This window comes from Neomonachus schauinslandi, chromosome 6 (genome assembly GCF_002201575.2).
Source record: "Neomonachus schauinslandi chromosome 6, ASM220157v2, whole genome shotgun sequence".
In the NCBI taxonomy this organism is placed as follows: domain Eukaryota; kingdom Metazoa; phylum Chordata; class Mammalia; order Carnivora; family Phocidae; genus Neomonachus; species Neomonachus schauinslandi.
In genome coordinates, this window is record NC_058408.1 from 101,671,875 (window position 1) to 101,696,916 (window position 25,042).

Sequence of the window (25,042 nt, forward strand, 5' to 3'; positions counted from 1 at the left end):
TTAAGAACCCAGAAATAAACCCATGTTTATATGGTCAATTGATCTATGACAAAGGAGACAAGAATATACAATGTGGAAAAGACAGTCTCTTCAATAAATGGTGTTGGAAAAACTGGAGAGCTATATGTAAAAGACTGAAACCAGACCACTACGGCATACACAAAAATAAACTCAAAATGGATTAAAGGCTTAAGTATAAGACTTGAAATCATAAAACTCCTAAAAGAAAATATAGGCAGGAAACTCATGGACATCAGCCTTGGCAATATTTTTGGTTGTATCTCCCCAAGAAGGAAAACAAAAGCAAAAATAAACAACTGGGACTCTATCAAACTAAGAAGTTTTTGCATGCACAGTGAAGGAAATCGTAAGAAGAAGGAGAAAACAAAAGCAAAAATAAAGAACTGGGACTATATCAAACTAAGGAGCTTTTGCACAGTGAAGGAAATCATTAAAAAAATGAAAAGGCAACCTACTGAATGGCAGAAGATATTAGTAAATTATATTCGGTAAGAGAATAGTATCTGAAATATATAAAGAACTCCTAAAACTCAACACCAAACGATGTGATTAAAAAATGGACAGAGGCTCTGAATAAACATTTTTCCAAAGAAGACATAGTGATGGCCAACAGACACATGAAAAGCTGCTCAACATCACTAATCATCAGGAAAATGCAAATCAAAACCACAGTGAGACCTCACACCAGTCACATGGCTAATATCAAAAAGACAAGAACTGGGGTGTCTGTCTGGCTCCGTCAGTAGAACATGTGACTCTTGATCTTAGGGTCATGAGTTCAAGCCCCATGTTGGGCATAGAGCTTACTTAAAAAAAAAAAAAAAAAAAGACAGTAACTAAGGACAAGGATGTGAAAAAAGGGAACCCTCATGCACTGCTGGTGAGAATGTAAATTGATGTAGTCACTATGGAAAAGAGTATGGAGGTTCCTCAAAAAATTAAAAATTGGGTACCATATGATCCAGTAATTTCACTTCTCGAGATTTAGTGAAAGGAAATGAATACCTAATTTGAAAAGATATATGAACCCCTATGTTTATTGAAGCATTATTTATTTACAACAGCCAAGATATGGAAGCAGCCTAAGTGTCACTGATAGATGAATGGGTAAAGATGTGGCATATATACACAATGGAGTACTACTCAGCCATAAAAAATGAAATCTTGCCATTCCCAACAACATGGATGGTCCTAAGAAGTATTATGCTAAGTGAAATAAGATAGAAAAATACAAATACCATGATTTCACTTATACATGTAATCTAAAAAACAAAGGAACAACATGAAAAACAGAAACAGATTCATACAAAACAAACTAGTTGTTGCCAGAGGGGAGGGTGGGGGGTGATAGGTGAAGGGGAATAAGAGGTACAAACTGCCAGTCATAAAATAAGTATGTCACTCAGATGAAAAGTACAGCATAGGGAATATAGTCAATAAAATTGTAATAACTTTGTATGGTCAGAGATGTAACTACACTTACCGTGGCAAGCATTTTGAAATGTACATAATTGTCAAATCATTGTGCTATGCACCTGAAACTAACGTTAAATAGGTTTCAATTTAAAAAAAATGAATCCACATGTACAACCAGCACCCAGACCAAGAACAGAATATTACCAACCCTTCATAAGCCCCTCTCATGCTTTCTCTCAGTCACTGACTAAACTCCTACACCCAAGAGTAACCCTATCCTAACTTATAAGAATGGATTCCTATAGTATATACCATTTTGCATCTGTCTTTTTAAACTCAACATTGTTAGATTCAACTGTTTTGCTTGGAATAATAGTTTCATTGTTATATCGTATTCTAGTGTATGACTGTATCACATTTTACTGTTGATGGATATTTGAATAGTTTGCAGTTTATGTTTGCCAGCATATAGTGTTGTCAGGAATGTTCTTGTACATGTGTTTTGGTGAACATATGTACTAGATACCTAAAAGTAGCACTGGTGGGTCATGAGATACGCTATTCCAACTTCAGTGGGGACTGTCACAAAATTTCCAAAGTGGTTGCATCCATTTACACTCTCCAATATTGTATGAAAGTTCCAGTTGCTCCACATGTTTGCTACATTTGATACTGTCTATGTGGGTTTTTTTTTTTAAGATTTTTATTCATTTATTTGAGAGAGAGAATGAGATAGAGAGCATGAGAGGGGGGAGGGTCAGAGAGAGAGGCAGAGTCCCCGCTGAGCAGGGAGCCCGACGTGGGACTCCATCCCGGGACTCCAGGATCATGACCCGAGCCGAAGGCAGTCGCCCAACCAACTGAGCCACCCAGGCGCCCTATGTGGGTTTTTTTTTAAGCCACTCTGTTGTATGCATGTCAAGTTCTCTTTTAAAGCTGGAATTGGAGGGGCGCCTGGGTGGCTCAGTCTGTTAAGCATCCAACTCTTGGTTTCCCCTCAGGTCATGATCTCAGGGTTGTGGAATTGAGTCCCATGTGGAACTCTGTGCTCAGCAGGGAGTCTGCTTGGGATTCTTTCTCTCCCTCTCCCTCTTTCTCTCCCCCGCTCCTCTCTCTCAAATAAATAAATAAAACCTTAAAAATAAATAAAGCTGGAGTTGGAAAACAGAACTAACACCCTTTAAAAAACTAACTGGTTTAAGGCGCCTAGGTGGCTCAGTCAGTTAAATGTCTGCCTTCAGCTCAGGCTCCCTGCTCAGTGGTGAGTCTGCTTCTCCCTCTCCCTCTGCCTGCCACTCTCCCTGCTTGTGCTCTCCCTCTGTCAAATAAGTAAATAAAATCTTAAAAAAAAAAAAAAAGTAACTGGTTTATATCATATGAGTTTAAGTTTTTGGAAATAACAGATAAAGTCCACAGTTATATCTGAACTGCAGTAACAATAAACACTGTTGATAAATAAAGGAACTCTTTCAATTTTCAGTATCAAGTCCGACATATCAGAGAAAACTTCCATCTCAACTTTCACAATTTACCAATGTTGGACTGTAAATTGATATCCTTTTAGTTTATTTTTCTGTGCATCCATAAATTTAGGGTTATTTCATTGTATTGTTTGATTTTGAAATTTAGTCTAAAAAAAAAGAAATTGATCTTGAAATGGAGCTGGAGGATCTCTAAGTGGTTTAGTGGACTGATTATTTAGTGAGTTGACCCCCTAAAAGAGAAGTCACCAAACTTTGTGTATAAAGAGCCAGGTTTTAACTATTTCAGTCATTGCCAGCCATCCAGTCTGTTGCAATTACTCAGCTCTGCCCTTGAAAGCGGCCATAGACAATATGCAAATGAGTGAATGTGGTTATGTACACTCCTGTGTGCTCAGTATATATGCTCACTAAAACATACAGAAGAATGTCCATAATAGCACCACATGCTGGAAAATACAAACTCGCAACTACCCAAATGTCCCTCAACAGTACAGTGTGATACATTTATACAAGAGAGTATTATACAGCAATGAAAATAAAGTACTCTTGCAACTTTATTTACAAAAACTAGCAGCGGTAATGAGCATGAGATTTCCCTTTGAGGTGATGAAAAAGTTACAGAACTAGTGATGACTGCGCATTATGCATGTACTTAATGCCACTGAGTTGTATACTTTAAAATGGTTAAAGTGGTGAATTTTAAGTTATGCATGTTTTACTGCAGTAAGATAAACAGGTAATGGATATTTGGCCCATGCATGGGCCAAATTTATCCCCGTGAGAAGTCATGTACTATTATGGTTAAAAGCAGTTTGTTACCAGACCACCTATTTGAGCTCTGGCTCTGACATGAACTTTATACCCTATGCAAGTCTCTTAAACTCACTGTGATTCAGTTTTTCATCTATAAAACAATATAATACAAATATAGGGTTGTGTAAGGAATAAATGAGTTACATTAAATTAAAGCATATACAATGGTTCCTGGAATATGTAACAGTGCAATAAATGTTAGGTGTTATCATTACTTTTTAAAAATAACATCTTGAAGTATGAAAAGAGAACTCTTGGATTTTTGGCTTTGGTGTGGACCAGTTGGTTAGTTGTTCTCAGAGCCAACCTGCGGGTGCTGGTACAAACTTATTCCTACTACTAAAGCAACTTTTTCTCCACCTACATGAGAAAAAACCATACTACATAGGACCATGTGACAACTTGTGGTATTTTAAGGTTTGTCAACTGTAACCCAAAAGTATATAAAATGCTAAGAAAATATAAACATTTTTCTAACTTATTTTTATGGTCATTTAAACTTTTAATCAGGCCAGTTTTAAAATCCAAATTACAAAAGAATATTTTAAAATAAAACTACTAATAATATAATTAAAATGAATAATTATTTTTACTATTAACCCTAATTTGCTAGTGGGGAAACAAGCTTCACTGGACATTTTTGTCAAGAAAAGATATACTTTCTCTGAATGAAACTAAAGTATACTGTAAGCCAAATGATAATGGAAGTGGTTTAGAAACAATGAAGACCCAGAGGGCATATTAATTCTACTCAGAAACATGATTCCTCATCTTGAGTTGAGCTTTGGAACCATAATTGGTGGTAAGAAGTGCTAAAATCCCCAAATGCAGTGTTTTGCAATTATGATCAATGATGATATAAACGATCTTAAACATTTCTCTTGGTACACAAGTGCAAGATTTCCTCTGGGGTATATACCAAGGAATAGAGTGGCTGGGTCATAGGGAATATGCATCTTCAGTTTACTAGATCACACCAAATTATCCAACATGATTGTACCAGTTCTCTATGCCCACTTACAGTTTCTGTATTGACAGTCTCATCAGTATACTGATCAATGTTTAATTGTCAGTGTCTAAACGGACGTTTCACGTGATTTTACTTGTCCATTTTTAAAATTAAGGTATAATTTACATACAGTAAAACTAACTTTTTAGAGTACAGTTCATGTTTTTCATCTCCTTTCCTCTGCACTAAATTCAGAATTATTTCTTCACATCTTTTTCTTCCAGTTCACTAATTATCTTCAGCAGTATCTTAATCTATTAATTCTGTTTTTAATTTTAGCAATTTTAGTTCTCCTTTGTAGTTTTTTTCTTTTCCAAATCTGCTTGGCTATTTACATTTTAATTCATTAAATTACTTAAACTTTAAAAATCTGTTGCTCAGTAACACTAGCCAGAGTGTAAGGGCTCTAGAGCCACATGTGGCCAGAAGCCATTATATGAGACAGTGCATGTGTAGAACATTTCCATCAACTCCAAGTGTTCTATTGGATAGCTTTGCTCTACAGATCTTTGTTTTTCCTTCTGCCACGTACCAATAGGCATCATCAGCCTGGGAAACCACTTGAACTTCTTAAGGGTTTTTGTTGTTGTTGTTGTTTTTAAACATGCAGGTGGTATGAAATTGGGCTGCAAAAATGAGTGAAGCCTAGCTTGAGACTAGGAACTCTTGGGGAAGATTTTTTTACTGTTTTGCTGTGGGTCTGAAGATATCCATGGATAATAGATTCTATTCCTTTGCTCAGATGATGAGAGTAATGTTGCAATCACCAGACCAGCTTCAGAAAGCCCCTGTGTGCTGAATGAACCACAACCTTTGATCTTACCTCGAGTGCCACAGTCGAAGGTGCCGGCCATCACCTCAAATCCAGTAAGCCCCACACAGGAATGTACTGGAGAACCTAGGACTGTTCTTGCCAGAAGCTTGCTCAGAGTTATTTGCCTTAATTTTATTATTTATGACTCAATTTTCTTTTCAGTAAAGTTATATGTTTATCACAATAATCCAATGACTCTTTGCATTGATAAGTTTAAAAAATTAATAGTGGGGCACCTGGGTGCCTCAGTCATTTAAGCAGCCCACTCTTGATTTCCGCTTGGGTCATGATCTCAGGGTTGTGAGATCAAGCTCCGTGGCAGGTTCTGCGCTGGGTGTGGAGCCTGCTTAAGATTCTTCTCTCCCCTCTCCCTCTGCCCCTCCCCCCTCTCCCTCTGCCCCACCCCCTTCCTCTAGCTCTCAGTTGCGCACGCACACATGTGCTCTCTCTAAAAGAAATTTAAAAAAAAAATTAATAGCAAATTACGGTTGATAATTGTCAGTTAGCTTTTTTTTTAAAACAGAAGGCCATTTTTTTTTTTTTTTTAAGATTTGTCAGAGAGAGAGCACGAGAGCACAAGCAAGGGGAGTGGCAGGCAGAGGGAAAAGCAGGCTCCCTGCTGAGCAAGGAGCCCGACATAGGACTCAATCCCAGGACCCTGGAATCATGACCCCAGCCGAAGGCAGATACTTAACTGAAAGAGTCACTCAGGCGTCCCTCTTTTTTTTTAAAGATTTTATTTGCGAGTGAGCGAGAGAGAGAGCACAAGCAGGGGGAGAGGGAGAAGCAGGCTCCCTGCTGAGCAGGGAGCCCAATGTGGGGCTTGATCCCAGGACCCTGGGATCATGACCTGTGCTGAAGGCAGACGCTTAACCAACTGAGCCACCCAGGCGCCCCTCAGTCAGCTCTTTTTTAAAGTCATCCATAAATTATGCATATAGAACCAGCTATGTGGTTAGCCTAAGTCTGTTTGGGGGAGAATAAAGGATATGACAGAAAGGGAGGCCAATCTCAGATGTTCTGTGGCCTTAACATCCTATCCTTTGAATTTCTCCATTTGACTCCCTTTTATCTCAGCCTACCTGTTTTGCTTTTTTTTTTTGTATTTGAATCTGTTGACTTTTTTGCCTTTTGGGTGTTTAGTACTGGTTAATAACAGAGGCGTAAAAGGCAAGCCAAAGAAAGGAAGAAGTGGTCCCAATGAAGTCTGTGGACAAGCATAAACATGGCCATTTCTTGCAGAAGGCTAATGAGCCTGGTCTCATCCCTGTATAATTTCTCTAGTCCCAGTTTCTACATGATAGTTTCCCAATGTTACTTGTGACAAAAAAAAAAAAAAAAAAAAGGCAGGGAAGAGGGCGGGGGCATTCTAATCCTTGAGCCATGCTCATCAACCCTGGGTTTTACTACCAGACCTAGTATTTGCTTTGGTGGTATACTGGCCTGATATTGTCCTACTGGATTTACAAATGGGTTATTTAAAAATAAAATCAGCAAGGCCCATCCATATCTTACCACACTGGAGAATTAACCAGGTGAACTAATGTTCCTTTGGTGGTAGTAACACTGCTAACATGCTGAAGTGGTCTATGGGTTAGGTAGCCTAAGTTATGAATAATTAACTTAAATGTTTCTGGCTGTTAATGACCAAAGGAAAGAGAAGCATTAATTCAGATATTCCTGAAAGAAACTAGGAGGGAAATGCATGCTATGGCCGAGGAGATGACCAGAAAGGGCACGGCTGACTGACAGAGAAAATCAACAACACTCCAAGGTGGCAATGTCAGGCCACAGAAGATTAAATCTTGCTAGCACTAGAGCTCTTGCTAACAACTGTCTTCAGAATTTAGGTTATGACTGATAGCTGACTGCTCCAGGGGTAGTGAAAGAGAAAGGATGTTTGTGTAGAGCATAAGACTGTTTGACGGTAAAAGAGATTATGTCAGAGTTTACTCTTAACTGTTTCTATATTTGTTCCATATTTTTTCTTCTTAGGTTTTCTTTCCTAATATAATGTAAGTAATGATAGTAATGAAGTTCTCGCTCCCCTATCAGAGTGGCTGTTAACTGCTTTCATCTCAGTTGATCAGGCTTCCCCGACCTGCTGTCCATCTTGACAGTGGACTTGGGGCCCCAGCTGGGCTACTGGCCAAAGACGTTACAAAAGTTAAGGCACAGGAGAAAATGTACAGATGATCTAATTTGAAAATATTAACTTTTGGCGAAGTTGGGAAACCCAGCAAGCGTCTTCACCAACCAATAACAAGTAACATTTTCCTTTGACATATAGATGAATCTCTGTCAAGCAGCAAGTGGTCATCAGCCAAATGTGAATGGTCTCTTGGTTCATGGGATGCCTCTACAGCCAAGAAATCTCTCCCTAATGGATAAGCTACTGTAAGAAGTGTAAAATTTTAATAGACTCTAAAATTTACATAGATCACTGAGAAATAAAAGGGAAGCTAAATCAGTCAATCATCATGCATATATTGAGTACCTACCAAGCAACCACAGAGACATCTGGGGAGTAAAAACATCTCAGGGAAATGGTTTCCACCCTCAAGGAGCTGATAATGTAACTGGAAAGAGAAGACACACACGGGTAAAAAGAGACTTAACCATATAGGGCATTGTTGTGACTGAATGTCAAGTGTGTGGTGCCCAGACTGAATGCATGACAATCTGAAAGAAGGGAGACATTTGGGTGGGTAACTATAGTATGAATTTTTCCTTCAAAGATGGGAGTTTGGATAAGCAGAGAAGAGCAACAAGACTATTCTAGGTAGGAGGAGTGGTGTGGGAAAAGGTCTGGAGACAAAAAATACAAATTATTTAGAAGAGAAAGCAGACCAATTTTTTTCGTGTGTTTGTTTCAGAAATTTTATTTATTTGACAGAGAGAGACACAGCGAGAGAGGGAACACAAACAGGGTGAGTGGGAGAGGGAGAAGCAGGCTTCCCGTGGAGCAGGGAGTCTGATGTGGGGCTCCTTCCCAGGACCCTGGGATCATGACCCGAGCCGAAGGCAGACGCTTAACGACTGAGCCACCCAGGTGCCCCAAGACCAGTTTTGCTATAGTAAGAAAAGGGATAGGTCAGAATTCTAATGCTTCTGACCAAAGATCACTGACAATCTTTCAGAATTAAAATATATCGTGGTGCGATGAGTGGGGAAGAAGCCTATGAAATTAATGAAGGTTGAGACCAGACTGTACGGTTTTGAATGCCATGTTTTTGAGATCCATTCATGTTGTTGCATGTGGCCTTTTCTTTTATTGCCAAGTAATATTCTATTTTAAGAACACACCACAATTGTTTTCTGTTCTCCTGTTAATGAACATTTGGGGTGTTTCCAGGTTGTGGCTCTTACGCATAAAGGCACCATAAACATTCTTGCATGGGTCTTTTTTGTGGCCCCATGGTCTATTTTTCTTGGGTCAATATGTAGAAAGTGTCACAGGATAGGTAAGTGTATGTTTAACTTTATAAGAAACTGCCATACAGTTTTCCAAAGTATGCCATTTGACACTCCCACCAATGTATGAATTTCACTAGGGAGCACACTCATTTAAGTCAGGAATCTTAAAGATAGATTTTACAGCAGAAGAACAATAGACTGGATTGAAGCAGGAGGAACTGAAGATAAAGAGTCTAATATAGGAGTTCAAGCATGAGCTACTAAAAGTCATACTCAAGTTGTTGCAAAGGATAAAGGAATGGAATATTTTAGGAGATACTGAAAAAGAAATCAGATTCTATAAAAACAGAAGAACCAAAGTCAACTGTGAGATCTCAAAGCTCAGGGGAAGCTTGTTGTAGGGTAAAGATAAATTTGGTTTGGGGTGGGTTGAGTTTACAGTACCAAGCCATCTCACTGGAAACATGGAAAAGGTCAGATTTGGAGGTTGATCTAGAAGTTACCGGGCTAAAGGTGATAACTGAATCCAGAATTATGAATGAGCAGTCCAGAAGACAAGATAGGCGTAGAGCAGCTAAGGCCTAAAGCTTCTGTCATAGAAAGCAGTTAGGGTATGTAAAGAAAAGGCTAATAAGTGAATGGTTACGGAGGCAGGTAGACCAGCACGATCTCTTGTGAGTAATGCATAAGGTTTAGCTCCATTTCGTGGTGGGTATTTTCCCTTCAAAGTCCTCCAAACACTGAGGTATATTTTGCACTACAGGATACCAAAGTGGCCTCAAAGTTTGAGGAACTTGCTGAAAGCCAAAAGAGCATGTGGCAGAGCTTAATTCTTTCACTTTCCCCCCATTTCCTTGTCCAAACACTATTTCTCAGGTGTCTTACAATGCAAATATCTCATCCGCCTAAAAAACAAAAACAAAAACCTGAATCTGTAGGACAAAGTTTAAGCTACTTAGCTGTTTGGACATGGCACTCTACTTACCAGAGTACTTCCAGAAAACTGTTGTATTTCAGTTGCTTATGCAGATAGGAATCTACTGTAGTCCCAGTGCCCTGCACAGCACGAGGCTCTGGGGCCCTTTGCCTGCTTCCAGGTTTCCAAGGAACCCAAACCCCTACCCCTGGAGGCTCCAACGAGCTCAGCATTTTAATCTTCGAGTGGGAGCCACACTGGTGCCACACTGCTCCTAAGCAGTAATTATTTGCCTTTCAACTAAGTCTTTCCTTCAGCACAAAGAATGCCTCAAATATAGTAGGGATCTCAGTCCCTGAGGTGAACTCTGGGAAGCACCCTAGAGCAAGTAATCTTCAGGTCAGCCCTCACTGTAACTGAAGAAGTGACTGTAATGGCAGTGAATAATGGACTTGCTTTCCCAAATCTCCATTCTAGTAAATTACCTGTATGACTAAAATTATGTCCTTCTTTTAAGAACACATTCTCATGCTTGAGCTAGATTACATGACTTGTATAAACTAGGTTACTTACTTTTGGTTTTTTCTCCCTTAAATGTATTGTAGAGTCTAAGCCTTTGAGTCCTGTTTCCCTATACAGAGCAAAGTTGATTTCATTTTGAGTTTCTGATTTGGCCACTAGAGATCTCGATGACAAGTTACTTACGAGACCTGGATCCAGTACCATCCTTTCAACTCGAAATTGGCCAAATCGAGCCTTGGAGCTTAGTACATCGGCTCTGTCATACACAGTGCAGTCTGCCAGGAGACGCAATCCCCCACCACGTACCCTTCGTCCCATCAGCACAAGCCATTCATGTGCTGGAACGCCAAGACCTATGGAAGAAATCCTCAGGGGATCCCAAGTGTAGGTTTCAAAAGTGGAATTTTTGGAAACTGTGGTAAAACTAATGAAGAATTTTATATAGAGAATGAATATAAATGTAAGGTTGAAATATGTGTCTAGAAACTAATCATTACATATTCTCATGATGGACTACACCCTGGTTTAAATCCAACAGAGAAAGAAATATAGTTAAATCTGAATAAAATTCAGATATTGGATCTTTCTGTTAATTTAGCTAAAGATTTTTACTTCTACAACAAAATGTTGGCTAGAATACTTCAGTGACACTTATCGAAGAAATAAGATATATGTGTCTTATCAAACATTTTCCTTAGTGAGTACATGCTCAGTGAAATTCATTCCCAAACAAGTTAACTCTCCTTTAATACTTTTCTGTACCACTGGGATCTGCTTATTCCATTGACAATGATAACATTTTAACCTCAGAGAAGTACTTGTCTATATACTGGGAAAAATATCCTTTAGCACTTCTTAGGAAGTAACACTAACCATATTCTCTTTCCTTTTCCCATCCTTAATTCACTCTGAGCTTTGTCATGCAAAAAATACTTAGATGCCTACTTTTTTAAATAAAGTTCTTTCATTAGTTGCTGATTCACAAAACATCTTAGGATGTTTGATTCTAAAACTATGATCAAGGGTATGAAATAATATAGCTTAACTATGTTTTGAATTCAGCTTCTTAATTAAGCACCTCACTATACTTCCCTCCCAACATGTTATTTCTTGACTTTGATTTTTCAGCTTGTTTTAATTTATCCCAATAGATTCACTAAAAGAGATGTCCATAACGCCCAAAAAGCTTTGTCAGGACACCAGAGTTCTTCTCACCTACTCACTATTTTATTATGTTGATGTTGGTATTGATATAGTTATAGATTCACTTATTTGAGGATAAGCAGTCTCGAAGTATAATTAATCTCTCATACCTTCTGACAGTTTCTTCAAAGTGGAAACAAGTTACCTTGTTTCTTCTGGGACATGAAAGTATCATTGATTTCCAGGTACTGTCTTGAATATGCGTAATGCTACAAACTGGAAGGAAAGTTTAGGAGTTTTACCTGGGAATTATAATTACAGCAGTCCCCCCTGACCAACAGGGGATATGTTCCAAGACCCCCAGTGGATCCTGAAACTGCCAAGAGTACCAAACCTTATATATACTATGTTTTTTTCTTATACATACATACCTATGATAAAGTTTAACCTCAAAATTAGGTATGGTAAGAGATTAACAATAATAATAAAGTGAAACAATTATAATAATATACTGGAATAAAATTTATGTGAATGTGGTTTCTCCCGTATCTTCCTGTACTGCACTCACCCTTCTTGTGATGTGAGATGATAAAATGCCGACGTGATGAGATGAAGCAAGGGGAGTGATGGAGGATTGTGATGCAGCACGAGGCTACTAGTGACCTTCTGACAATATGTCAGAATGAGGATCATCTACTTCTAGACCCCAGTGACCATGGGTAACTGAAATCATGGAAAGCAAAACAGTGGATAAGGAAGGACTACTGTTATTAGTGAAAAGGACAACCAAAAGGCCCAGAACTGTGGAGAATCCACCAGATGTGAAATTACAAACCCTTAATAGGTTAACACCAAAATGGTGTAACACCAGATAGGGAAAACTGTTTTTGTCCAGCCCTCTGTGAGACAAAGGGTCAACTTCTGCTGTGTGCCCAGGATAAAGTTTCAACAAAAATCATAAAGTATTATGAAAACCTCCCCCCCAAACTGATTTTCCAAAATCCTTTCACTGAGCTTGCTTTACTTAGAAACACAGGAAGCTTAAAGCATTCTGTACATGACATTAAACTCATCTCCCTCATTCATTTGACTCTAATCAGTTTGCCTGTATTGTTTTAACTTTATGCTTTCTTATCTTGGTGTTTGCTGGTGGGATCTGCAGCCCAGTAGCCGCTGAATCGCGCTCTCCCTCACCAATGCCCCTGAGTCGAAACAATCTGCTGCCCCCTATCGGCACAGCTGAAGTGGAACCCTTGAGCACTGCCGGGCCACAAAGGCAAACGGTAGGTCTTTCTCCTATTGCCTTTATATGTGCTTATAAAACCTCAGGGACAGTAATTCTGCAGGATCCGTGTTCTGGAATTAACTTATACTATATTTTGTCGAAAGTACAAACTGAATCCTAACTTTATAACAATGGAATTGGAGTTCCTTGGCCTGCAATTACCATGCCTACTTGGGTTGATGTAGGACATGCACAGCTCTGGCTACAAATTGTTTAATGGTTTCTGTAATTTTTGTCTTCCCTGCAGAAAACCCATGGTGACTCCAATCGAGCTCGAAGTGCAGTAGTGGATGAGCCCAACCATCAGCAGCCCCAGGAGAGGCTCCTTTTACCTGACTTTTTCTCCAGGCCCAACACAACTCAATCATTTTTGGTAGTGACATACTTCCTCTATGGTCTTGACAGTTGGGGAAAGAAAAAAACTAGTTTGGCAGACTTAAGATTTCACATAGTGCCTTAATCAACTCCAAGAATAAAAGCGGAGGCTCTTAACAATAAAAATAGTGTAGTAAGTACATTTCATTGAAATTCTAACTGGTCTCTGACATTCAAATAGAATTTAAAAAAAGGTAATAAGATAAAATGAAGAATAAGGTAAAATGACTTATACATGTCACAAATTTTAAACAATTTAAATTGTTAAATATTAAATACTTCTGAGAATAAGCAAAACAATGTTAAACTCCAATACATCAAATCAGTATAACTCATTCTCTAACACTGCTCTTATGGAGTTACACCAAAAGTGGTATCAGATTATGCTGTGGACTGATGGATGGCAAGTCAGGACATTCATTTTTTTAAACTGGTGTTTTGAGATGCTCACATCACCTTACCATTTAATGTGCATTTACTGGCCCTTTTACTTTTAAGCAAGTAATAGAAAAAGCTTAGTTGGGAGGTTGGAAGTCATGCGCTGACCTTACCGGATTGTAGGCCAGCCACTCAGCCCCACCTCATCTGCTTTGTGGCAAAAGGATTCGAAGAGCCTGGGGAACTGGAGCCACACTCAGTGCCTAGGAGCCAGGGGCCTCAAATCCTCTACCACTTTTCAGGACGGTGATATTTGAAGCCCACTTATTCCAACTTACAAACCTTGAATTGTATCAGCCTAAAGCACTATATAATTCTCCACTAAAAGAGTGGTGAGAACAAATTAATGGGACAGTATATTAGTGTCCTAGGACTACCATAACAAATCACCACAGACCGGGTGGCTTAAAACAGAATATTCTAAGATATTTATGTATTTATGTATTTATTTATTTATTTGAGAGAAAGAGAGAGAGACAGAGAAACAGCATGAGAGGGGAGAGGGTCAGAGGGAGAAGCAGGCTCCCTGCTGAGCCAGGAGCCGGATGTGGGACTCGATCCCAGGACTCCAGGATCATGACCTGAGCCGAAGGCAGTCACTTAACCAACTGAGCCACGCAGGTGCCCCTAAAACAGAATATTCTATCAGTTCCAGAGCCCAGAAGTCCAAAATCAAGGTGTCAGTAGAACCATGTTCCCTCTCCAGGCTCTAGGGAAGGATGTATTCTCATCTCTTCTTGGCTTCTGGTGGTCACCAGCAATCCTTGGTACTCCTTGGTTTGCAGCCACATCACTCCCAATTTCCGCCTCTGCCTTCACACAGCCTTCTTCCCTGTGTGTATCTGTGTCCAAACTTCCCTCTTATAAAGATACCAATCACTGAATTTATGGCTGACCCTAATTTAGTATGACCTCATCTTATCTTAATTACATCTGCAAAGATCCTATTTCCAAATAAAGTTACATTCATGGGTTCCAGGTAGACATGAATATTGGCGGGGGCAGGGGATGGGGGACACTATTCAACTCAACAGACCTCAAGATGCTTTATTTAGGGGGCAACTCACCAAAACAGGAGCTAAAGGGAAATGTGAGCATTTCTGATTCTTCCTCAATGTGAATCCTAGAAAGCTTTAAAACCTCTATTAAGCTTCTCAAAATTTGATTCAGAGCATTTGTTAAGCAGTGTTTGATGATTATATTCTACAGCTAGATTCTCTAAAACACATTTAATTTTTGGTTGCCTTAGCAATTAAACTAAAGAGATGAAGACATTTCAGCTTCTTCTTTTTCTGCTGTTTATAACAAAAGTAAGAATTTCATTCCTTAGCTATTTCTCTCCCAATTTGCTGTCACGCAAAGGGAGATGAGCTGGTAGCTCAATGTAACTAAGCGCACTAAATCCGAGTCCCTGGCTTGGCACTTCCAGACTAGCGCTCTGCTCCTTGGTGTTCTCACCTAGAAAAGGAGTCAGCAAACTACTGTTATGGGCCACTTGGCTTACCACAAAAATTGCCTGTTTCTGTACATAAAGTATTATTACAGTAGAGCTGCCATACTCATTCATGTATGTACTGTCTATGACTGCTTTCACCTCAACAGCAGAGTTGAGTAGTTGCAACAGTATGTACCACAAAGCCTAAAATATTTACTGTCTGGCCCTCTAAAGAAAAGAAGTTTGGTGACCCCAATAAAAAAAGATGGGGCTTCACCAGAAAAAAATTCCTGAAATCTCTTGATAGCAGTTCTCTGACAGGGAACGGAGAGGAATGTTTATTCCAGAAGCACCAGCAGGATGGCATTGACAGCTTTTTTTAATATTTGCATTTCAGTATTTTAGCCACGTCTTAAAATCTTTAAATTCCTTGAGGTAATTTTGAAATGTTTCATATTGAGTCACATCTCAAGTATGGAGGTAAAGTCATGCGTATTTCAATGTTGCTGAAAAGGCTCCATTCTGTTGTTTTAAACAGCACAGTCTAAATTAGATAAAATTCCCTTGGCAGCCAATTAAAAATGCTTAGAATATTTAAATATTCTGAATAATATTCTAAATTTAATATTTAAATATTAAACCATATGCATTTTTTATAAGTGCTAAGATTTTCTTAAAGACATATTAATAAAGTTTTAGAACTTAAAGTTAGAAAAACAACTTAAAAATTTTTTACAAGTTAACAAATGGTTTTGTGGGCCTCTGGCTTGGTATTTTTTACTGAAAATACAAGAGTGTACTCAGCCAACTTGTCCCTCAGATTGTCAGACAATGCCATTTACATGGTTGTCTGATTTCAAGGTTTTTCCTTGTAAACCTACTAACATATTATTCTTTGGGAGAAGTCACATCATAAGAAGTGTGTAATCTTTTCTCTTTTGCAGCCAGATACACAGTATCATCATGTGTGTGCTGTTGAGTATCCTCATCAGGCCCGACCTGGTAGGGGATCTGCAGTGACAGGTAGGACCATGGTTTTTATTTTATTACGATGTGGCTATGTTAAGACCCTGCCTTTGTTTTCGATGTTTATTTTCCCTTCCTCCAGATTTTATTACACTTTGTTTCCCTACATCTTTGTAATTCACCTCAAATTCCTTTTGGAAATGGGATAATAATAAAGATAGAGGAGACCTCTATTGCTCAGAGCCAAGTTCCAGATTTGTTTTCCCATATGTAAATTAACTTCTCACCACTCTGGCAAAGTAAGCTACCTTTTTTTTTTTTTTTTAATCTAAAAAGTTTAAGCTAAGTAAGTCATGTTTATAACATTCAAACACTGCATGGATTTTATTATGTTGGCAAAATCCATATTGCTATAGAATAAACTGCTGTGGTCAGTTAACCTGCCAGGCCAAGGTAAAAAAAATTCAAAAATGTCAAGACATGCTGAGTCTGAGTCCATCCCATTAATTTTTTATTTCTAAGTCATATTCTATAGATTGTATTTTCACAGGAGGGGAGAAAATTTAAGGGTATCTTAATTCTTCCTATAACGATAATATTCACGACCATGAGGGTCCTTCCCATGTTGTAGGTGAAATCAGAAGTATTAGGCAGTTGAAATATTTCCTGTTAATAAGATTAATCCACAAGTTACATTAAAAAGTAATCTGCCTCAAACCATCTCTGTCATCCAAGTGAATTCTCTTGTTCATTTCCTGTTAGCATTGTTTGGTAGTCTCTGAATGCTTTCCATGGATTCTTTCTTGGATTACTCCTCATAGAGAAGCAATGCTGAGCTAGAGTTAACTACATTCAGCCTTGTTGACAGTCGTAACATTTAGATAAGTCAAACAGACATATTAGTCCTTTTTAATCAGTAGCCTCTTCTCTAATAGTTCATTTTTTTTTAAAGATTTTATTTATTTAAGAGACAGAGAGAACACAAGCAGGAGGGAGGGGCAGAGGGAGAAGTAGACTCCCCACTGAGCAGAGAGCCCAATTCGGGGCTCAATCCACGACCCTGGGATCATGATTTAGGCCGAAGGCAGATGCTTAACCGACTAAGCCACCCAGGCGCCCAGTGGCCTCTCCTCTAAAACTAGATTTTACTTTGGCTTAGGTCATGATCCCAGGGTCCTGGGATCGAGCCCCGCATCGGGCTCCCTGCTGGGCGGGAAGCCTGCTTCTCCCTCTCCCACTCCCCCTGCTTGTGTTCCCTCTCTCACTGTGTCTCTCTCTGTCAAATAAATAAATAAAATCTTTAACAAAAATAAATAAATAAAACTAGATTTTATATCTTAATACAGTTTTTCTGGTTTTAAGTGATAAAATAATGCAAATGTGGTTTTTATTGCCTTGATGAATATGTACTTTACTACTTAGTCCCAGTCTCCAAATTTAAGTCCGACTGATAACTGGAGCAAAAAAGCCCTTAGAGGGGCGCCTGGGTGGCTCAGTTGGTTAAGCGACTGCCTTCGGCTCAGGTCATGATCCTGGAGTCCCGGGATCGAGTCCCGCATCGGGCTCCCTGCTCAGCGGGGGGTCTGCTTCTCCCTCTGACCCTCTTCCCTCTCGTGCTCTCTGTCTCTCATTCTCTCTCTCTCAAATAAATAAATAAAATCTTTAAAAAAAAAAAAAAAAAAGCCCTTAGATATGAACTTGAGATTACCAAATCTAGAATGTCTACTAATGTTACTCTATGATGTCACCTTTGTCTGACAGGTCCTCACTTACATGGGTCTACAAAATCTCAAAACAGAGGTGGACCAGTCTCTAGAACCAGGCAGGCACCATAGGGCAAATGAGAAGAACCTGCTTCAGGCTGCAGGCAACACGTGAGAAAAATTCATGGTCAGTGTTCAGTCATCTTGTGATGCAAAGCTTGTATACAAGAGACAACTTAAAACCATCTTCATGAAGTGTTAATCTGATATAACTGAGAAAAAAAGAGGATCCGCCAAAGATTACATGGATACTGTTTCCCTCTCCAGTTCCTATCTTCTTTCAGCATAAGTTAACCTATTCCATTGGACTTAAAATTTGTACCCAAAGACGTAACAAATGAATAATTATCCCCAAAACTCATGTTGTCTGTTAACAATGATCAGCTCAACTATTACAGGATTCTATGAGACTATACATACACAAAAAGCAGCAAATAATTGTTTGATAACATTATCACTGGCTTTAGAATACTTCTGCTTGTATGAATTTCTGGAGAGTTGTACTCATTTTTAAGGCATGTTTAGGAGACAGAGCTGTCAAAAATCTGAGTTACTCATCAAACAGATGTCATTCCTAACTTTCTCTTTAGATGCCCAATCTTATAGGCAAAGAGATATGGAAGGACTAAGTAACTAAAGACATAAATGTGGAGCACTGGTATAAAGTAACTTATTAGTAAGTCATAATGTATATATATTTTCAGATAGGACAGCTCAACCTCACAAGGCCTGCTTCCTATCAAGATTATGCTTCTTTTCTTCTTAAAAGACCTTAGTGGTCATATATTCATATATATATATAACACACACACACACATATATATATATATATATATATATATACTATTAAACTCGTCTTACCAGATTTTCTCCTTAAACTCTAAGTAAACAAAAAATTTATAGAATCTATTAGTGATCCAGCAATACCTTAACATTTCAGAAACTCTGGTAATTAGTTTAGTATAAACATATCCTAATAGCAGAAAAATAGAACTTCAGCATTCTTCTGATTTCACTATGGACCTTTTTTGGAGGACATTCATAAAGGCAGCAGTGGTTTTAACTATGGCTTCAATTTATTTTATTTAAATTTCACTGAACTTTAATTTACTGTAAATCTTCAGAGTGGATAAACTCAAATAATTATAAATAGGGGTAATTTTTTTATTTTATCTAAGTGTACTAATGCTATCATATGAAGACAGATGCTTCAAACAACCTGCATTAAATTATACTTTAATACAATTAAGGAGTATTTTTTAACCTGTTTGCAACCAAACTAAAAATGTGTCATGTGCTTACCTCAGATAAAGTATCATACATAAAACTCAGTAACAGAAAAGTTGTTATATACTCAATGCCATATGCATAAAAGTCTATAACTCAGAGACTTTTATCAGTTGCCAAAAAAAGTCCATATATTCCAATGTGTACATACCAATTTGACTAAATGTAAGTAAACATCTCTATACCATTCTCACAAATCAATACCATGAGTGCATGATAACAAACCACTGGATCAAGATGGCCTGCCTTCGAAAGTTAAGAGAATCAGAAGGAGCCCCTAAGCAGTCATTTAGCCCAACTCCCTCACCCTTTTATAGATGAGGCAACAAGTTCAAACAAGGTCTGCGACCTGCTTAAGGACAGACTTTCAACAGTTACAGGTAGGACAACTTCTCTTTATGCTACTTAAATCCGGCTACCTACTATAAAGCTGACTTGGTTTACTTTTCTCTCTTCTCTGAACACCATTCATAGTTTTTCTAGATCATCGTTAAATGATCACTGAGATCATTTAAAAGGCCCCAGAACTTAACAGTCATTTTTAACTTGTTTATTTCATCATGTGTGAGTCTTACAAAGATGTCTGAAATAATCTCAACATCTGTTTCTCCTATATTTCAAGCAAAGAGTACAAAACCTGGCTGAATAAAACAAAAAGGAGAGAGGATCTATTCAAGATTAAAATGAAAGCAAACTGGCAAATATTTGAAAGACACATGTCCAGCAAGGGCTCTGAAAGCGTTCTAGCTAGGTAGAGTTACTATTCTAATAAACACAACACTCTGAATACTCCATAGCTGTGCGCACACTCTTGCGTGGCAAAACAACAACTGCTGAAGGCGGTATGGGACAGACCCACATCCTAGATAAGAGTTCCTTGTACAGAAGATCCACAGATGTAAGCACTGCCAGGAAGTATACCACTCTCCTCCATTCCCTCAAAAATCACCAAATTCCTTCATGCAGGACCTCAAAGAATGTCAGGGGATTTCTAAGACTACTAAAATCAGGTTGAGAGATTCTGCTTGGTTTACAGAGTTGAGCTGAATAATTTAGCCTGGAAAGACAACTTTTTTCAAGGGCAGGGTTGACTTTTGTCTTCAAATCTTGACTGTATCTTGCCTACGATGGCACCAATTAACACCTAAAGTCTTTTGAAGAGAAAATTCCATTATTTCTTTTCTTTCTTGAGAGGCGTTTTTTTCCCTCCTCGTTTAGAAGGTTTGCAGTACTTTGCTTCCATTTGAGCCAGAAAATTGTCCATTTCTTTTTGCCGATCCTTTTGTCTGCTCTGTTTAAGAAGTTAAAACACAAGCTTTCAAAACACAAGGCTATCCAGAGACAAAAATACTCAGTGGTTGCCAGAGGCTGGTGGAAGGGAGAACAGGGAATGACTGCTAATGAGCAAGGGGTTTCTTTTTAAGGTGACAAAAATGTTCTGGAATTAGTGCTGTTCTACAACCTCATGAAAATGCTAAAAGCCACTAAATTATGCACTTTAAAAGGATGAAAACATAGTACATGACTTATGTCTTAAAAAAAGAAAACAAAATACCCACAACACTATACACTATAAAGAAAGTATGAGCAGTAGGAATCAGAACACAAAAGAAGTAGTGACAACCTTCAAAGAAAACCTGCCAAGCTTACCTGAATGACTGCTTTCAAGTTTACTCCTTCGTCAAGGCCCAACTCCTTCCTGCTTATTTCTGCTTCTTTAGCCTCTTCCTGAGCCTAAAACAGAAACTCATGTTAGACTCCATGGCAACCTAGCATATACTAAAAATATACCCTTTCCCAAAAGCAAATCTATGGTAAGAACCTTTGAATCTGAGGATTATATAGATTAAAAAAAACAACAAACCACAATTACATAAATATGTCATTCATTAAAAGACAACACTGCTGAGAGCATGCAGTAGATCCTCTGATTCCAATGAGCATTTCTGAGTTTTCCCCATTTTTACTAGCTAGGGGTAGCAAGTAGTTTAGTATTCATAAACCACATGGTGATAAGAATGAAAACAAAATGCTAGGAGAGGGAAGGTCATTTAACCAAGGATGCCTTCAAAACTGTTGCCAGCATACAGGCATCTCAAATTCCTCTCCTCTGGAAACCCACTTTTTAACTACATGTGACTGGTGGCAGCCTTGAGAGTAACCCTGGTTTAAAATTCCCAAGTAGGGCGCCTGGGTGGCTCAGTTGGTTAAGCGACTGCCTTCGGCTCATGTCATGATCCTGGAGTCCCGGGATCGAGTCCCACATCGGGCTCCCTGCTCAGCAGGGAGTCTGCTTCTCCCTCTGACCCTCCTCCCTCTCATGCTCTCTCTCATTCTCTCTCTTGCAAATAAATAAAATCTTAAAAAAAAATAAAAAAATAAAAAATAAATAAAATTCCCAAGTAGTCAGAATAAACACTAACAAGTTCAGTTATAACCTTTCTTTACCTAATTTCAAAGCCACCTTCTTCTGCCAAATTTTCCTAGGGCACTGATTCCAAAATACCACAAGCACACCTTGGGAAAGGTTAATGACTTTGTTCTTTCTTTCAGGGCACCAACACTATATAATAGATCCCAAACCCCACTAAATTTTCTGAATAGCAATGAATACTATTAATGCTAGGAATACTAATACATTAGAATTTTGTTATTCCAATAAAAAGTGTTTCCATTGGCTACTTTCAGTCCTTGTATTCAATTTAATACTGTATACCCACTCCCCAGGTTTGCTAGAGTCGCTAAAAACTATGCCATCCACCTGCCCCCAACTCTAGGAAAGTTTCTCAAGCTAATAGCCTATTAATGGATACAGCTGTGCTCAGTTCACTGGAGAAAATGATTACCAACTTAAACTGTAAGAGTGGGCCTAAACAGATGTGCCCTATGAGCCAAAATGACTTTTTTGTTTAAAGTAGGCTCCATGCCCAACGTGGGGCTTTAACTCATAACCCTGAGCTTAACAGTCACATGCTCTACTGAGTCAGCCATGCACACCCTCAAAATGATCATCTTGATACACATTCCACTTTGCCACACACACACACCCCACCCCACCCAGCTTTCCCCTGTATCTTGTATCAAAACTGCAGACCTACCTCCACCTCCAATTCAGCCATAGAAAATAAGGCACCCACCTCAGGTACCCACCAGACATCTAAAATCTTACACTGCTCTCCACTGAGCTCCCACTAGGAAAGCCAGGTTGAGGCAGTGGTTACTTGAGTACCAGTCTGGTCTTCCCCAAAAGACCAGAGAAACAGATGCTTACTGTGAATCCACTCCCTCCCAGACCTTCAGCTGTCTGTCCTTAAGCTCCTTTTCCCTGCCATCATCCCTACCCTCACCAACTCCACAATTTAATAAGATACAGAAGCCACAATTCTTGATTATTCACAAGTGTTCCTCTCCAAGTGTATTTGGGAACACACTTTCACCAAAATAAACTAAACCATTTGTTTAGAAATGTGTATGCTGGGTCCAATTCAAGAATCAATCTGGGGGCGCCTGGGTGGCTCAGTCGTTGGGCGTCTGCCTTCGGCTCGGGTCATGATCCCAGGGTCCTGGGATCGAGCCCCGCATCGGGCTCCCTGCTCGGCGGGAAGCCTGCTTCTCCCTCTCCCACTCCCCCTGCTTATGTTCCCTCTCTCGCTGTGTGTCTCTCTGTCAAATAAATAAATAAAAAAATCTTTAAAAAAAAAAAAAAAAAAAGAATCAATCTGGACAAGAACAAAAGAAAATCTGTATTAACAAGGCACAGTCCAAAAAAAGAAAGTTTTAGTCACCCTCTCCCCATCTCTTAACCAAGTGAGAACCACTGTCCACCCTATGTATCTGGGCTCCATTACTTTATTTCTTGAGGAAAGCCTTGACAAAGCTAAAGAACTGGCCCACGTAAAGAGTATTTCAGTGTTATTTTAAGATGATATTAAACAATCCACCTAGCAAAATCCTTGAGCACAACATAATAGGGAAAAAAAGTTTCTCTTAATGAGCTGGTATGCTCATTTTATTAGAAAAGAAATGAGTTAACCCTTACTCTCTTCTCGGTAATCATATTTTTATTATTGTAAATACCCTCACATTCTTTTTGGAAGCAATTAAGATACAAAAAAAAGCATTCAAAATGCAAGATATAAAAAAAGCATTCAAAATCTTACCCTCCTTTTCCTTGCATTCATCTTTTGCTTCGATTCTTTGACAAAGGCATTATAGGATGGGATCTCGCCAGCATCAATGGCTTGCTGAATAATGTTCCTTATCCTGGGTTCTTCTGTGTACTGCACACACAGCACAGACTCCATGATCTGATCTATGTCACCCTTGAAATCCAAATAGGCCTGTTTAATATCCGCCAGCTCTTCTTCAGAACCTTTGTATGTCTTTTCAAAAGCTTGAATGTCTTCTAGAGATATCTGAATAAGAGACATATGCTATAACTCTGAAAATTTTAAATAAAAAGTATACTAGTAAAGATAGATGTAGGTGTTGAAATGTTTCTTCCCAAATACAATAGTTGCTTGAGTTGAAATTACTGCAAGGAGCCACACTTTCTATGCCAAAGCTTTTCCAGCGTTCTCCCAACCTTCACAACTACTAAACTACAGACCTGGAAAATTTAAGGAAGTTTCCCAGAAGAACTCAAGACTTACAGGTGGATATGTAAAATGAAGCATTACCTTATAAAATATTAAACCACCTGTTCCCCTACAATCGCTTTACATCAACAAGAAATTAAAGACCCATTTCAGTAAAAGTATGTGTGTATGTTTAATGGTTAAACAGACTTATTCTTCTTCAAAGCTAGCTGTAGGTTATCTCCAGAGGAATACTTCCACGTATGTCAATTTTAAGATGAACAAATTCCTCATTCCTACACAACACAAAATGCAATACCTTGAAGGCATTCAATAAACGTTTCTTGAATGAATAACGGGAATAATCACAAAGAAATTTCCAGAGTCCTCTACCTTTTTAAAAAGTAACCTCCAATACGTCTCCCAGTCCCGATCTTGGTTGAGCACATCAGAATCTTCGTCCACTGTTCCCTGCTCATCGTACAATGCTCTCTGTTCTTTGTCGCTCAAAACAGAATAGACTTTCCCGAGGATCTGCGGGTTAAAAGCATCCAAAAGTCACCTTTGCATCCCTCACTGAAACCGCGCTGCGAGAAATAAAGATTAGAAAACACCAGGCCAGGTTCGGCGCACTCCGCCTAGGCGGGCCCTGGCGGCCAGATGATCGAGAGAAACCTAGGCGGCCAGTGGAGCTGGGGCTCGCGTACCTGGAAGCGGCGGGTGGCGTCCTCTTTGTCGTCGTCGCCGACCCGGTCCGGGTGCACCCGCAGAGACACCTTGTGGTAGCCGCGTCGGACCTCGCCGTCCGAGGCCTCGCGCCGCACGCCCAACACTCGGTAAAGGTCGGCGGTACCGAACACTTCCTCGCACAGCTCCAGCAACCCCATAGCCAGCAGGGATAGGGAGCGAGAGGCAACCTCCGCAGAAACTGCCCGTCCCAGCGACACCGGCTACAGCTCCAGACTGCCCCCTTTTCCCGCGCAAAAATACCCTGGGCGACTGCGTCACAAGAAGCGCCGAATAGGCGTGGCCACGACGTCGCACTTTACGGCGGCTGCAAAACGAGGGCGTGGCCAGAACTTAAGCGGAGACCCGAGCAACCGCGAGAACTTCCTTCTGTGTGGTTAGCGGGGAATCCGGTGCCACGACGCCCTCCTCCCCTTACTCAAAAAATCTGGCACTTATCTTCTCACCAGTTTCCCAGTGCGTAAGTTCATTCAATATATGTCAGGTCCATATTACGTCGAGGCTATACATTGCTGTTCTGCCTTTTTTTAAAAGTAAAAAACAGCATAACATCGGCATTTGGCGATTTCACATGGTTCAACATCGTTAAATAGATTTGTTCTTTTTCAATGATC

The 25,042-nt window shown here is 39.3% G+C and overlaps 2 protein-coding genes across 2 annotated transcripts in view; one reads left to right on the forward strand and one right to left on the reverse strand.

The window, feature by feature from the left end:
- The window catches only part of FAM149B1 (family with sequence similarity 149 member B1), a 79,994-nt gene extending 62,105 nt beyond the window's left edge, over positions 1-17,889 (forward strand). Inside the window, exons 8-14 of the mRNA XM_021699929.1 lie at positions 5,486-5,610; positions 7,848-7,954; positions 10,572-10,796; positions 12,718-12,838; positions 13,088-13,213; positions 16,033-16,111; positions 17,816-17,889. Of these exons, the coding sequence (XP_021555604.1) occupies positions 5,486-5,610; positions 7,848-7,954; positions 10,572-10,796; positions 12,718-12,838; positions 13,088-13,213; positions 16,033-16,111; positions 17,816-17,889 (857 nt within the window). The remainder of the gene's footprint in view (positions 1-5,485; positions 5,611-7,847; positions 7,955-10,571; positions 10,797-12,717; positions 12,839-13,087; positions 13,214-16,032; positions 16,112-17,815) is intronic.
- Positions 17,890-19,455: 1,566 nt separating this feature from the next.
- Positions 19,456-24,902, reverse strand: DNAJC9 (DnaJ heat shock protein family (Hsp40) member C9). The gene is made up of 5 exons (XM_021699510.1): positions 24,389-24,902; positions 24,075-24,215; positions 23,265-23,519; positions 20,755-20,838; positions 19,456-20,395 (listed from the first exon to the last, which is right to left on the reverse strand). The coding sequence occupies exons 1-5, from the start codon at positions 24,566-24,568 to the stop codon at positions 20,276-20,278; spliced, it is 780 nt and encodes a 259-aa protein (XP_021555185.1). The 5' UTR covers positions 24,569-24,902; the 3' UTR covers positions 19,456-20,275.
- Positions 24,903-25,042: the final 140 nt, after the last annotated feature.